This window comes from Bufo bufo, chromosome 10 (genome assembly GCF_905171765.1).
Source record: "Bufo bufo chromosome 10, aBufBuf1.1, whole genome shotgun sequence".
NCBI classification, from domain to species: Eukaryota; Metazoa; Chordata; class Amphibia; order Anura; family Bufonidae; genus Bufo; species Bufo bufo.
Genome location: NC_053398.1, coordinates 19,887,374 through 19,902,521, shown reverse-complemented (window position 1 = coordinate 19,902,521; position 15,148 = coordinate 19,887,374). Strand labels below are relative to the sequence as shown.

Genomic DNA, 15,148 nt, shown 5'->3' with positions numbered 1-15,148 from the left:
GGATCAATTCCTTTCGTAGAAGGTCAGGAGGTGACTGATGTCCCTGGTGGATGAAGGGTCGATGGCGGAGATAGCTCTGGATGCAGACTGCTGAAGACTATGGTGTGACTCATCTCTGCTTCATTATAATATGACATCACTCTTCATTCATGACTTTTTATGGTACAAATCACCGCTATTTCCACGGTGATGTCAGCATGCTCTGATAAATTATTTTATGGATATTTATTCCTCTCGGACGGCACTGCTTGGTCAGGTTTGGACACTCCGACATGAATTCCAATTATCCTGACATTTGACAATAAATGAAGGAAAAGGGCAAATATAAAAAAATTAAAAAAAAGAAGAAGAGGAGAGCGATCGCTTGTAAGGGAGGGGAGGATAGCAAAGAGAATGATAATAGGGAGAAGAGGGGAAACTGAGTAAGAAGATGATGATCAGAAAGGCTGGATATCACATAAGACAGGTCACATACTGTAGGCCCAATCTGAAGTTTCTGGGCCTTAGGGAGAATCTGTGACAAAGCCCCTCTGGTTTTCATGCCATTTTATGTATTGTAGCTATACAGCCCTGACCATGAACAGAGTGATGTCAATGCACAGTGATAATTCACGCAGTGATGTCACAGAACCTGCATAATGTACAGAATTATATTTCAGCAAGGATAATAAGCACAGTGATGTCACAGTACAGAGATAATAAACGTAGTGATGTCACAGTACAGAGATAATAAGCACAGTGATGTCACAGTACAGGGATAATAAGCACAGTGATGTCACAGTACAGAGATAATAAACACAGTGATGTCACAGTACAGAGATAATAAACGCAGTGATGTCACAGTACAGAGATAATAAACACAGCGATGTCACAGTACAGAGATAATAAACACAGCGATGTCACAGTACAGAGATAATAAACACAGTGATGTCACAGTACAGGGATAATAAACACAGTGATGTCACAGTACAGAGATAATAAACACAGTGATGTCACAGTACAGAGATAATAAACGCAGTGATGTCACAGTACAGGGATAATAAACACAGTGATGTCACAGTACAGGGATAATAAACACAGTGATGTCACAGTACAGGGATAATAAACACAGTGATGTCACAGTACAGAGATAATAAACACAGTGATGTCACAGTACAGAGATAATAAACGCAGTGATGTCACAGTACAGGGATAATAAACACAGTGATGTCACAGCCCAGGGATAATAAACACAGTGATGTCACAGTACAGGGATAATAAACACAGTGATGTCACAGTACAGCGATAATAAACACAGTGATGTCACAGCCAAGGGATAATAAACACAGTGATGTCACAGTACAGAGATAATAAACACAGTGATGTCACAGTACAGCGATAATAAACACAGTGATGTCACAGTACAGAGATAATAAGCACAGTGATGTCACAGTACAGAGATAATAATAAACACAGTGATGTCACAGTACAGCGATAATAAACACAGTGATGTCACAGCCAAGGGATAATAAGCACAGTGATGTCATAGTACAGGGATAATAAACACAGTGATGTCACAGTACAGCGATAATAAACACAGTGATGTCACAGCCAAGGGATAATAAACACAGTGATGTCACAGCCCAGGGATAATAAACACAGTGATGTCACAGTACAGGGATAATAAACACAGTGATGTCACAGTACAGCGATAATAAACACAGTGATGTCACAGCCAAGGGATAATAAGCACAGTGATGTCATAGTACAGGGATAATAAACACAGTGATGTCACCGTACAGGGATAATAAACACAGTGATGTCACAGCCAAGGGATAATAAGCACAGTGATGTCACAGTACAGGGATAATAAACACAGTGATGTCACAGTAAAGGGATAATAAACACAGTGATGTCACAATAAAGGGATAATAAACACAGTGATGTCACAGTACAGAGATAATAAACACAGTGATGTCACAGTACAGAGATAATAAACACAGTGATGTCACAGTACAGAGATAAACACAGTGATGTCACAGTACAGGGATAATAAACACAGTGATGTCATAGTACAGGGATAATAAGCACAGTGATGTCACAGCCCAGGGATACTAAACACAGTGATGTCACAGTACAGAGATAATAAGCAGAGGAGAATATCACTTTGGTATGGTGAAATAAACTGCTATATGGGACTGTATTAGAATTGCAGAGCCTTTGGTAAGTCTTCAGACCCATTCACTTTTTTCATACATTTCTATTTGATCATCTTTGAGATGTTTCTACACCTTGATTGGCATCACCTGAGGTAAATTCAACTGATTTGGAAAGACACAGCCCTGTCTATATAAGGCCTCGCAGCTGACAATACATATCAGAGCAAAAACCAAGCCATGAGGAGGAAAGAACTGCCTGTAGAGCTCAGGGACAGGACTGTGTGGAGGCACAGATCTGGAGAAGGGGACAAAAACCATTTCTGCTGCACTAAAAGTTCCCAAGAGCACAGTGGCCTCCACAATTCTTACATGGAAGACGTTTGGAACAACCAGGACTCTTCCTAGAAGACGACACATGAAAACCGCCTGGAGTTTACAAAAAAAAGCGCCTAAAGGACTCTCAGACTGTCAGAAACTGATGAAACCAAGACTGAACCTTTTGGACTCAATTCTAAGCATTATGTCTGGAAAACAAAATTGTCACTGCTCATCACCTACCCAATACCATCCCTATGGTGAAGCATGGTGGTGGCAGCATCATGCTGGGGGAGGGGTGGTAATTTTCAGCTGTTGGGACAGGGAGACTGGTCAGGGTGGAAGGAAAGATACATAGATCAAAGTACAGAGATATTATTAATGAAAACCTGATCCAGAGTGCTCCGGACCTCAGACAAGGCTGAAAGTTCTCCTTTCAATAAGAACATGACCCTAAGCACACGGCCAGGACAACACAGGAGGGACTTAGGGACAAATCTGTGAATGTGCTTGAGTGGCCCAGCCAGAGCCCTAAACCCAATGGAACATCTCTGGAGAGACCTAAAAATGTCTGACCACCGAAGGTCCTCATCCAACCTGACAGAGGTTGAGAGGATCTGCAGCGAAGAATGGCAGAAACCCCCAAATCCAGGTGTGCAAACCTTGTGGCCTCATCCCCAAGAAGACATCAATTTTGCTTCCATATAAAGTATTTTTCGCTACCCTGGCCCTTTTATTTCGCCCTATGAATCTAGAGAAATAATTTTCTATTAATCTAATATCTCTAGTTTTTCAAAGAAAAGGGAGCGTTTGTAGAAGATACACGATGAAGCTGATCATTTGTAGTGCATACTAGCTCAGCACTGTGTAAGGCTATTCTACGTGAGAGAGAATTATTTGGCACTATATGGTAATTTCCTTTGGTCATTCTGTAGTGATCATACCGACAATATTGCACCGCTATACACCGCATATTTATTACGTTGTCAGTAGTAGGTTCACACTTGGTTTAGAGAGCCTGTAATATTAGGAATCGATCGCTCTCTTCCTCCTCACCTCCCATATCGTCTTGCAGATCCTCGGAGGTGGAGGAAGAACAATGTATCTTCTTCTATGTTAACAGGTTTCCCAAAAGCCTCAGTGTTAAACAGAAAGCTCTTGAAATGAGTAACACAATTTTTCAGTCCCTCCGGAGGGGAAGGTTCTCTAGTCTCCTAAAGTGGCTTCTTCTACAGAAGCAATTTACTTTCCCGTAAACCACAACTGAGAATACCGGGTAACGTAAGATAATGGATAAGAATAAAGGTGATTGTGTAACACCATTACCTCACCGCACAAGCAGATTGACTGTATCAGAGGCTTCCTGTATACACAGCGACACCGGGCCTGTGATCACTTCCAAGCGAGACGTAATGGGGTTTTCCGCACTCATATAAATAAAAAAATTAAAGGGGGTTTGCTGGGTTTAGAATATTGATGGTTTATTCTGTGGATAGGCCATCAATATCAAGTGGATGGGTGTCTCACTGCTGATGAACGGTTTAAAGGGGCTGCAAAGTTCGTGTGATCGCTGCAGCCTCTTCATTGCTTACATTGGTCCGTCTACTCCCATGCCATCTACTTACTAGCAACCATCTTCGTCTCAAGTGAATGAGCTGAAACTGCGCATGGGCATCGCAGAGAGGGTCGCTGAGAGTGAGCCCCCACCAATCTGACACCCATGGCCTATCCTAAGGATAAGTCATCAATATTCTGATCCTGGAGATCCCTTTAATCACAGTAAGGGCTCATGCAGACGGCCGTTTCCTGTTCGTGCCCGTATCGTGTCTGCAATATACGGGCTCCGGACGTTTGTGCACCACATCACTGATGCAGACCCATTCACTACAAAGTAGTTCCGTGAGGTTTCTCTCCGTGCCTCCGCACCACAAAAAAAAAATAGAACACGCTCTATTTGTTTGCGGTGCGGACGGATCACGGACCCATTAAAGTTGAATGGGTCTGCATCCGTCTTCGGAAACCGCATGTTGCACGAGCCCTTATAATAAAAAGTTCTGCAACTATCAAACATACTATACTTTGCATTTCAATATCTATGCTTGCTGTCAGTAATTGGAAATGTTCTGGTTTACAACCAAAGGGTGCAAATCTCTCATGACCTACTCTTTGTTTCATACAGATGAGCAGTAGCAACATGAACGCCTTAATTTAACCACTGACACATTGTAACAAAACTCTGTGACTGTAAAACGGATTGCTATCATCAGAGTTTACATTCACTGAAAGCAAGTAGAGATTGTTTTTCAAAACACAAAAAAAAAAAAAAAAGGCTAGTTGCAGATTTTTTGCACCTTGCATGGTGGAATGAGTGGTATATGAGCTCATATGGCGTCCAAGTTTTGTAAGGCAGCTGTATATTACTTGTCATGGCGTGCTGTACAAGCTGCGCTCTGATGTCTCCCCCCTGTTTCAACTACAACCCTGAGAAGTTGCAGCTGCATTTCCCTCCTCCCCCTCCCTCTGTCTTCTATGTACTCTATTATATTTTACTTTTTTTTTTTTCTGACTGAGGTTTCTGAGCCTTTCCAGAGATCTTGCAGCCTAGGAATGGAAAATTATAGGCTGCTGGAAGGCGAGCAAAATTCAATTTCCCCTAAATAAAAGATATCACAGGTCTTTAATGTATTATGCCTAAAAATCTTATTATAGATATACTTCAATGGCTTGTGGACCTGTGCATTCACATTGTGAACTACATACATTGGCTGCAGCTGTGAACAGATAAATAATGGTCAGCGGGTACGAACCCAATACCTCTGGTGGTGAGGATAGACTTTCCCGAGGGGTACACCAGGCCCTACTTCTGAGGGGGTGAGGAAACGGGAAACTGGGTGTGGACTCGCTGGACTGGCCTCCAGATGGTACGGGACACCCAGAGGGTGCTTGGTAGCCATTGGCTGATCAGACAGACTCTGTACCAAGACCTTGCCTTGCCTCTAAGGTCAGAGCAGGCGGTAATATGGCAAAGTCCGTCAACGAGGTCCAAAGTCAGGGCAGGCGGCAGTAAGGCAAGGTCCGTTAAACAAGATGCAGGGTCCGGTACAGTAATGGCTGAAATCACAGAAACACCTTTGCTCACAGGAAGTAGACAAGGCTAGGAACCAAAGTTGCTCAGGCACCTTCCTGTAGAAGGAGGCGCCTTTAAATACCGCCTGCAGACCGCTCATACCCTGCACACCCTAAATACACACAAGGAAGTCTTAGTCAGAGCGTAAGTTCTGCCCACAGCCAGGAGGAGGATGCCGGTGGCAGGAGCGCAGACCACAGATAAGAACCCTGCTGCCCGCGCATGTCAGCACAGCGTGCAGCAGCGGGAAGGAGTAAGGAAGCCCGTACCTGTGTGTGGGGGCAGAATCGCAGGTACGGGAAGCCGTGTTAACAAGATACATGAAAGAAGTCACCACGAGGCCCCGGATCAAGAAAGACATTAGTGGCAGACATACTGCCAGTGCCCTTCTGCCCCTGTAGGAGTGAGCCAGTAGCTGTTGTTTGAGCATATTAGTTCACTGCTTGAAGGGATGGCGCTCGAGTGAGTGACTGGGCAGTGTCGGGGCATTCCTCATAATATCAGGGCTCTGTTTTTCCATCAGATGTCTGTCACCTGCCTAAAAGTATCCAATGATCAATGACCAATGGTCAAAACCGGCCTAACAAATCTGATAACTGTGACTGGTGTGTGTGGTATGCATCCAATGTGTGTGAATGGCACATTTCCAGCAAGTGTCCAACATGTAAGTGGCAAGTGGGTAGCATGTGTCCAGAGTGTGAGTGGCAAGTGTGCAGCAAGTGCCCAACATATGACTGGCACATGTGTGGCATGTGTCCACTGTGTGAGTAACAGGTATGAAGTATGTTACCAAAGTGTAAGCGCTAAGTGTGCTCCAAGTGTCCAACATGTCAGCGGTGAGTATTCACCACATGTCCAGAGCATGAGCGGTGAGTATTTGGTAGGTACCTAACATGTAAATGACAAGTGTGTAGCATGTGTCCAGAGTGTGAATGGAGAGTGTTTGGCACGTGTCCAATCTTTAAATGACAAGTGTGCATCAAGTGTCCTACATATGAGTGGTGAGCGTGCAGCATGTGTGCAGAGCATGAGTGGTGAGTGTTTGGTAAATGTCCAGAATGTCAGTGGCGAGTATGCAGCATGTGTCCAGAGCCGGAGCAGTGAGTATTTGGAAGGTATCCAACATGTAAATGGCAAGTGTGTAGCATGTATCCAAGAGCAGAGGTGGTGAGCGTTTGGTAAGTATCCAACACATGAGTGGCGAGTATACAGCATGCGTCCAGAGCATGAGTGGTGAGTGTTTGGTAAGTATCCAACACATGAGTGGTGAGTGTACGGCAAATGTCCAATGCATGACTAGCAAGTGTGTAGCAAGCATCCAACATGTGCATGTGTTATGTGCGGCATATTGCACAGGGGCTGAGCGCCATTACACACATCTTGCACAGGGGCCCTCTGCATCCTCCAGTGTGTGACATAATATACTTTGTCCTCTCTCTTACTTTCCATTTCTATCATGATTCTTGGAAAAAATATAAAAGAACAAGAAGTCAGGGCGCCTCTGGGAAGCTCGGTGTAGGATACCTACATCTTCTCATTGCTTGATACTAGAAATAGGTCACTCAATATTCCTCCTCTGGAGAGGTAATCTACCCCGAGCGCTGCTCACACATCTCTCCTCAGTAACGTTCTCACCATCTAGATAAAAATGAAGAAAAAGACTGCTGCAGGGAGAGAATTTCTCTCTTGTCAGAGCCCTAATTCCAGCATAAGAAAATAACTGACATGGCTGACTATCTGTTTTACAGCACTGGTGACTGGCCACCACCTTACCGATAGGCAGACTGGGAACTTAAAGTGGCCCTGGAAAAAAAAAAAAAATCTAAAAGTGGCTCCATGCTGTCCAAATCGACAGAAGGTGGGCTAACACAAGTAGGCAGGGCCTGTAATAGTGTAGTGCAGCACAAAATACTAAATGGAGCCTAAGGACTCTGTTAGAAGGCCATATTGGATGCCACCGCTGGTTATCATCCAGAAAATTTGAATGTTAGCCCAGTTTCCTGGGGATCATTTGTGCACCCGTATTACGGCTGGAGGTCCAGACGCAACCCCAGCTGTAATAACCTAAACTAGCCTTTGACTGGTTTTAGGTTCAGCCACAAGAACAGGACTCTCCATGGTCTTCATGGACTAAACTTACACCCCATAAGCAACCCTCTGAGGATCTTAGTTCAGCAGTCCTGGATCCGGGTCCTATGCATTGCACAATGGCTCTTTAAAACAGTCTCTGATAATTAAAATTGGCAGCCCCTCCATCCCCCGCCGCCCAATATGGAGATCAACCTTAATATACACTGTGATACACAAACACAGTGCCACATACTATTTATGCCACCTACACAGCAGACACTTCTAATTTAGTCTTCTTTGCATATGTCTTACAGCTTAGGCCTCTAATTTCTGATATAACACAGTCTGGGGGGGAAGAAAAAAAAAATCAAAAAATAATGGCACACTAAAAATGTCTGGGAGGAAATGCAAACATAAATCAGATACATAGAATAAAATAATATGATAAAACTGGACTTGAGATTGGATAAACACGGCTGTCTATGGATTAGATCAGGGGCGTGCAACCTGTAGCCTGTGATGCTGCTCTCCCAGGGCTGAACTCGTCATAGACCCTACAGGTGCACTGTGGTATTAGGCTCTGCTGGGGTGGGATAATGTGCAACAAATGGCCCGACTACTTGTGTTGATCCTGCCTTCTGTCAATTTGGACCCAACTACAAAATGGGGACACTTTTAGATTTTTTCCAGGGCCTAGTCCATCCCTGAGTTCGGCGTAGCCCCAGGGGGCTGCCCCCCAAGTGCATGGCCCTTGGTAGTGTCACAACACAGTGGTCCTCAAATAAGGAAATCCTCATACCGCCATACAGAAGCCATGAGAAAAAGAAATGTGGTCACTGGATGCTGTATTGTGGAGGCACTGCATTTGGGGGGGAGCATGCCTTAAAGTCAGCAGAATCAACTTACTGCCTGATCCTGCTGATTAAAAAATGAAAATCTCCTGCGGCATTCCCAAGAAAAAATTATTTTATTCCTCATGCAGTTGGGGTCTTCAGTGCACGAAGCCATCAGTTGCATAAAGAATCAGCACATTTTTCTCGAGAACTCTGCAACACATTTTCACAAGACAGGTATCATTTAATCAGCAGGATAAACCCTACCAAGTACCATGTCTGGTTTAATAGGGTTCGTCCTGCTGACAGGTGCTCTTTAAAGCAGTTGGTTGCTAATTTTCAAATACCGTATTAGCGAATTTGCACTTAACAAAGAGGATCCCAGTTCAGGAGCCTCATCTATCAGCCAGAGCAGCTGCAAAGAGCGTCTTTCTCCCTGGAGGACCCCACATGCCCATACATTAAATGGACAGACTACTGATTTTAATGAGAATTGTGTAGTGATTCATTTCACCTGTGGTGGTGCTGTAGAGAACTGAGCTTTATTTTCATATTGCCAGAGAACTTCTTTAGTCCCTTTTATGGCTCTGGATCGCGCGTGAAGAATCGGCAGTGGCTGACAGTCTCACCGGACAGCAATGAATAGGGTTGGTGAAGCTCCAGTCCTGTCTGTGTGATACTGCGGTATATTTCAGACTGATTTGCATGGCGAATTTCCACCCACAACATTTGCAAAATAGAGACATTTGGATACCGGATACAGGCTACCTACATAATCGTATACACCTAGATCAAGGGCCATCAAACGTAGGGGGAAATAAACACCAGGCTCTTCTGTCCTGGGTGGCACAAACCAGCACCATAATGTATGTCTGGGGGCATTTTGGTTTTGAAGCCTCCTCTCTTCTACGCCATTGTGTACAGGCAAATGCACCATACATCCAGACTCTGCGGCTGCTTAGGAGCCTATGATAAGTGGGTATCATCCTCACCCTTCCTCATGGGTGGTCTATATAGGTCCCACCTTCCTATCCACAGGACCACAATTAAAGGGGTTCTCTTGGATCCTAACAGGAAGGACTGGGAGGCAAACAAGTGCTAGACCCTTCTATTCCAAGATGAGGGATCGTGCTTGCATGAACCCAAACCAAGAGGAAGGGCCCATTATATATTTTTTGCTTTGAGATCAACTTTTCTCTATGTATGCCACCTGGACATGGTAGCGCATTGGGGTGCAGGATTTAGAGGCAATCACACACGGGGTGTAGCTCTTTCTAGGACAGGTTTGCACTTGGTACACATTCATCCTCCTCTGACCACACTAAGCATGTTGACTGGCATCTTCTGCATTATGCCACCTTGCTGGGTGAAGAAGGAAAGAGTCAATGCGCCTCCTCGTCCACCTGTCTCAACTGTCCTCCCTAAAATGGAGTGTTTCTGATAGGGAAGGAGTCCTCATATGTGATCCTTGTTCTGGCTCCTCTCCATAATGGAGGGTCCCTGATGGTAAAGGAGGTGCCCACATGTGGTCCTTGCTCTGCACCCTCTCCATAGTGGAGGGTCTCTGATGGGGAAGGAGGTCCCCATATGTGGTCCTTGCTCTGGGTCCTCTCCATAATGGAGGGTCCCTGATGGGGAAGGAGGTCCCCATATGTGGTCCTTGCTCTGGGCCCTCTCCATAATGGAGGGTCCCTGATGGGGAAGGAGGTGCCCACATGTGGTCCTTGCTCTGGGCCCTCTCCATAATGGAGGGTCCCTGATGGGAAAGGAGGTTCCCACAAGTGGTCCTTGCTCTGCACCCTCTCCATAGTGGAGGGTCTCTGATGGGGAAGGAGGTCCCCATATGTGGTCCTTGCTCTGGGCCCTCTCCATAATGGAGGGTCCCTGATGGGGAAGGAGGTCCAGACATGTGGTTCTTGCTCTGGGCCCTCTCCATAATGGAGGGTCCCTAATGGCGAAGGCGGTTCCTACATGTGGTCCTTGCTCTGTGGCCTATGGTGTCACCAGAGAGAAGAAAGTATTACAAGCCCATGGTATTAGAGGCTGAGCGGGATCACAGGCTCACTCTCTGGTTAGTCCATTATCATCCCCTCATACCTGTGAATTGATCTTCTAATGACCCCCCAGGACGAGTTTCTGCCCAGATCATTATATCCTGCAGGAGCTGCTGGTCTTTATCACAGCCTCTTTTAATTGCTCTATTGTCGAGACCAGTCAGGCTGCAGTAACTCCCAGTGAAACGCATTCATCCAGCAAGGAAGCTATCAACAGAGCCCTTGTGACAGCAAAGAGCCGTAGGGTCCCTCATACCAGGAGCTGGTACACAGCTCCCATCCATTGCCCGCAGCGCCAGGGCATGGACACTGCTCCAGCAGACAGCTGCACTGTGGACACACACCAGAGCAGGAGCAGCTATACTATGGCTCTTCCTTCTCAGAAGAACAAGTCCCAGCAGACCACGATGCTATTAGCAGTCCCATCTTCTCATATAATTGACAGATTGACCATGCCAGTCATAGACGTGTGAGAATTAACCAGCGTTGGAGACAACCACCTTAGCAGAAACAGTGACTCTTCTGCTCCTCAGTTTGGGTATAACTACAAGTCCCAGCATAACAATCTGAGGTTAATAGTGGCAACAGAAGATATATGTATGTGACATACAAGGCACAGCAGACAGATGTACCATGTGGGTCTTTGGGTAGCGTAGGACTACAGGTCCCAGCTAGCAATCAAAATAGACATGTTACAGCTAAAGCATTATCGTGCAGAGAGTCAATATGGGTGGCACCACATGTCCCAGCATAGCATGAAATATGGTGTAAATTTTATATCCTTGAGGTATGTGGCTCATTAGTTCTGGTGGTACTACAAGTCACAGCCTTCCAGGAATTGATGTACAGGGATTATTATGCCAACAGGTTAATGATGCCAACAAAGGGACCATGAAACACAGCAGACAAGTGTACCCTGTAGATACCCATCCGAGTGTACAGCTGGCAGCAGAGTGGCTCATGGTTGGCACTATTGTCTCCTCCCATACACATGCACGCTCAGCTTAGCCGAGGATGCATGTGTTCTGGATGGCGACAAAGCCACTGCCAAACACCTCTGGCGACAGCTCTCCCCAAGAATAAAAGGATCAGGCATGTTGAAGTCCAACAGCCTGATCCTTCTTTCCCTTGACACCTGTCTTCGGAAGTGAGTCAGGAGGCCTCTATACACATTACATGGTTAGCCGAGCCCCACCGAAATCCGCAGGTTCGACCAACAGACATCTAACATCCATAGGGTGTGTGTCCGAGACACAAAATTCACATTATATGGAAATAAAGATGATTGCGACAACACTCTTTGTACAGCGCTGCGGAATACGTTGGTGCTATATAAGAAACAGGAAATTAATTCTGTGCCTCTAAAGCTTGAGTAGAACCACAGGTCCCAGAACAGACTATACGTTAAAATAATAATAATAATCCCAACGTAATAGTAACCCCAGAGCAGAGGTAGATGTGGATTGGAACTACAAGTCCCAGCAAATCATGTCTGAGCATGCTGGGATTATGACGTCCTTCAATGAAACCAGTTTTAAAGTATTGCCTATTTTATAGGGTGTTATTGGGGGGGGGGGGGGGGTAGAACTACAAGTCCCTGCACACCCAGAATAACAAGCTCATAACCCAAGATCCCGTGAGCTGCTACATACGGGAAAATCACGAGTGTCAAATATTTCCTGAAGGGCACACGCGACACACGAGAAGCGGGAGATAATTAGGGTGAGCAGATTCTTATAGGAAATGTCATAGATGAAGGGGGTTCTGCCCATTTTAGGGCGATATGGCAATCAGAGAGGAAACTGTAGGAGACCCAATGGACCAAAAATTCGATAGCCACATCACGATGTCCTATGTGGGTCAATAAAAATGTATCTAGTTGGTGCAAAAATCATCGCCGACTTTAACCCTACAGGGGCACTCCAACCTCCAGTGACCTCACATAGGTGCCCACTCCTCCTTCTGCCAGGCCTCCCAGGATACCGTCTGCTGGTGTCTTACCCCCACCCACACCTGTTAGTCTACAATTGGCATATACAAGATGCAACACCACACCAACCAGATCTGTTTAACCCCTTCTGTGCTGCCGCTGTGCATCCAACCTTACACCCGAGTATATCACTGTACATAAATACCACACCCAAATACATAAGGGCTGGATGCCGAGATGGAAACGGCATTAATCTCCCCGTGACTGATGAATAACCGTTATATAGACGGATGGATAGATGGAGGCAATGATAAAATTTCTATTTGTATCTCATTGCATAGAAGCAGTGCACACAGGAGACAGAGCACAGGAGGTGTTTGCAGAATAAGCAACATCCCCCCCCCCCCTCCCCTGGGAGAGCAGATCTCATAGCACATAGCCATAAAGGGTACCTGAAATGTGGGGGTGATGCCAGGTGAAGCCCCAGAAAGGGAGAAGAGCCGGCTGGGGTAGTGCTTGCCTTTTCTCTCTCCGCCATTCTGTCTCCGAGATGCTCAGCCCTGAAGAGGGAGAGGGAGGAGGGGGAGCAGAGGAGGAGGGGGAGGGAGATGCTGACAGGTAGCGGTGGAGGAGGAGAGTGACAGGTGGGTGGAGGAGATGATAACATATACTAACCGTCACACAGTTACACCCCTCCTCATCTTTATTTATACACCTTGATACATTGTATCCAGCTGCATTAATACATAATAATCATAATTTATGGAAATCCTTGAGTCTTCCTGGTCTCATTCACACTACCGTTGTTTGGGTTAGAGCCCCATTTTTTTGCAGCTTGGATCCGGACCCATTCACTTTAATGTAGCCGCAAAAGATGCGGACAAGACTTTGCTCCATTCCATGGCCCCGGCAAAAAAAAAATAAAAAAAATAGAACCTGTCCTATTCTTGTCCGTTTTGCGGACAAGAATAGGCAATTCTATAATGCTCGGCCAGTTCCGCTCCGCATATTGCGGAATGCACGTGGGCGGCATCCGTGTTTTGTGGATTCGCAATTTGCGGACCATGTAACCTGAGAAGTTAAACATAATAAATAAGACTGAGGCCTCATGCACACGACCGTTGTTGTGTTCCGTGTCCATTGTTCAGTTTTCCGTGATTTTCTGCGGACCCATTGACTTTCAATGGGTCCGTTGAAAACTCGGCTAATGCACCGTTTGTCATCCGCGTCCGTGATCCGTGTTTCCAGTCCGTTAAAAAAATATAGCCTGTCCTATTTTTTTCACGGAAAACGGTTCTCAGACCCATTCAAGTCAATGGGTCAGTGAAAAAACGCAGAGGCACACAAGATTGTCATCCGCGTCCGTGTCCGTTTTTTTCCTATCATTTGCATGGCAAGCTTGACTTAGACTTTTTTTTTTTACTTTCCTTCACGTGTCTGGTGATCCTCCAAAAATAAAGGAAGACACACGGAAACAAAAACGGATCACGGAACAACGGAACCCCATTTTGCGGAACGGAACACAACAACGGTCGTGTGCATGAGGCCTAAAGAGGCAGAAACGGCACCAAATTTATCACAGTGGCTGTAAGATTTATTTGGCTCTTCTTACTAGACATGCTGGAAATTTTTGGCTTCCTTACGCTACCTGCACACATTGCGGATTACAAATGTTTTTTCTGCGTGGAGCTTTTGTGCGGATTTCACCGTTCAATGCAAGGAAAATCTACATCAAATCCGTGCCAAAAACAGCAAGTAACACACGGTTTTTGGTGCAGATTTGGTGTAGATTTTCCTGCACACGGGTCCAGGTTTAGGCCTCATGCACACAACCGTATGTATTTTGCGGTCCGCAAAAAATACGGATGACATCTGTGTGCTTTCTGTATTTTGCAGAACGTAACAGCCGGCCCCTAATAGAACAGTACTATCCTTGTCCGTAACGCGGACAATAATAGGACATGTTCTATTTTTTTGGGGAATGGAAATACGGACATACGGAAACGGAATGCACGCGGAGTAACTTAGTTTTTTTTTGCGGTCCCATTGAAATGATTGGTTCGGTATACGGTCCACAAAAAAACGGAATGGACACGGAAAGAAAATAACAGAAGATCCACATAGTTACCTGTGCAGCTTTATGTGCATTTCCACACCAAAACAGCATGTATTACTTACGTTTTTTTGTATGGATTTGATGCGCTTTTGATGTAGATCTCCTCCTTGCATTGAAAAGGGTGAAATGCTATGGATTTTAAAATCCGCACTGCAGGTCAATTTCCGCATGGAATAAAAAAAGTTTTTTGTTTTCCTTTGTGCCGCCGGAGGATTAGCCTAATTTATGATGAGGCATGAATGGCCCCCACCATGCCCAACTGTTAAAAACTTTTCAACACTGGCCATGAGCCTGAGGCCTCATGCACACGGCCGTTGTTCGGCTGTTCCGTGCATCAGGGTCGGTGCGGCGGCCGTGAAGAATCAAGACCCGTTCAACTTGAATGGGACCCGTTCAACATGTTCTATTTTTTTGTGGTGCGGAGGCACGGACAGAAACACCATGGAAGCACTCCGTAGTGCTTCCGCGGGGTTCCGTGCCTCCGTTCCGCACCTCCGGATTGCGGACCCATTCAAGTGAATGGGTCCGCATCCGTGATGCGGGGAGCACATGGCCGTTGCCCGCA

At 45.7% G+C, this 15,148-nt stretch overlaps 1 protein-coding gene across 2 annotated transcripts in view; it reads right to left on the bottom strand.

The window, feature by feature from the left end:
• MAPK8IP1 (mitogen-activated protein kinase 8 interacting protein 1) overlaps nt 1–13,018 on the bottom strand; it is a 74,516-nt gene extending 61,498 nt beyond the window's left edge. For both annotated transcript variants that reach the window (XM_040409132.1, XM_040409133.1), the window contains exon 1: nt 12,920–13,018. In XM_040409132.1, the coding sequence (XP_040265066.1) occupies nt 12,920–13,005 (86 nt within the window). In that variant the 5' untranslated portion in view covers nt 13,006–13,018. The remainder of the gene's footprint in view (nt 1–12,919) is intronic.
• Between the last annotated feature and the right edge of the window lie 2,130 nt (nt 13,019–15,148).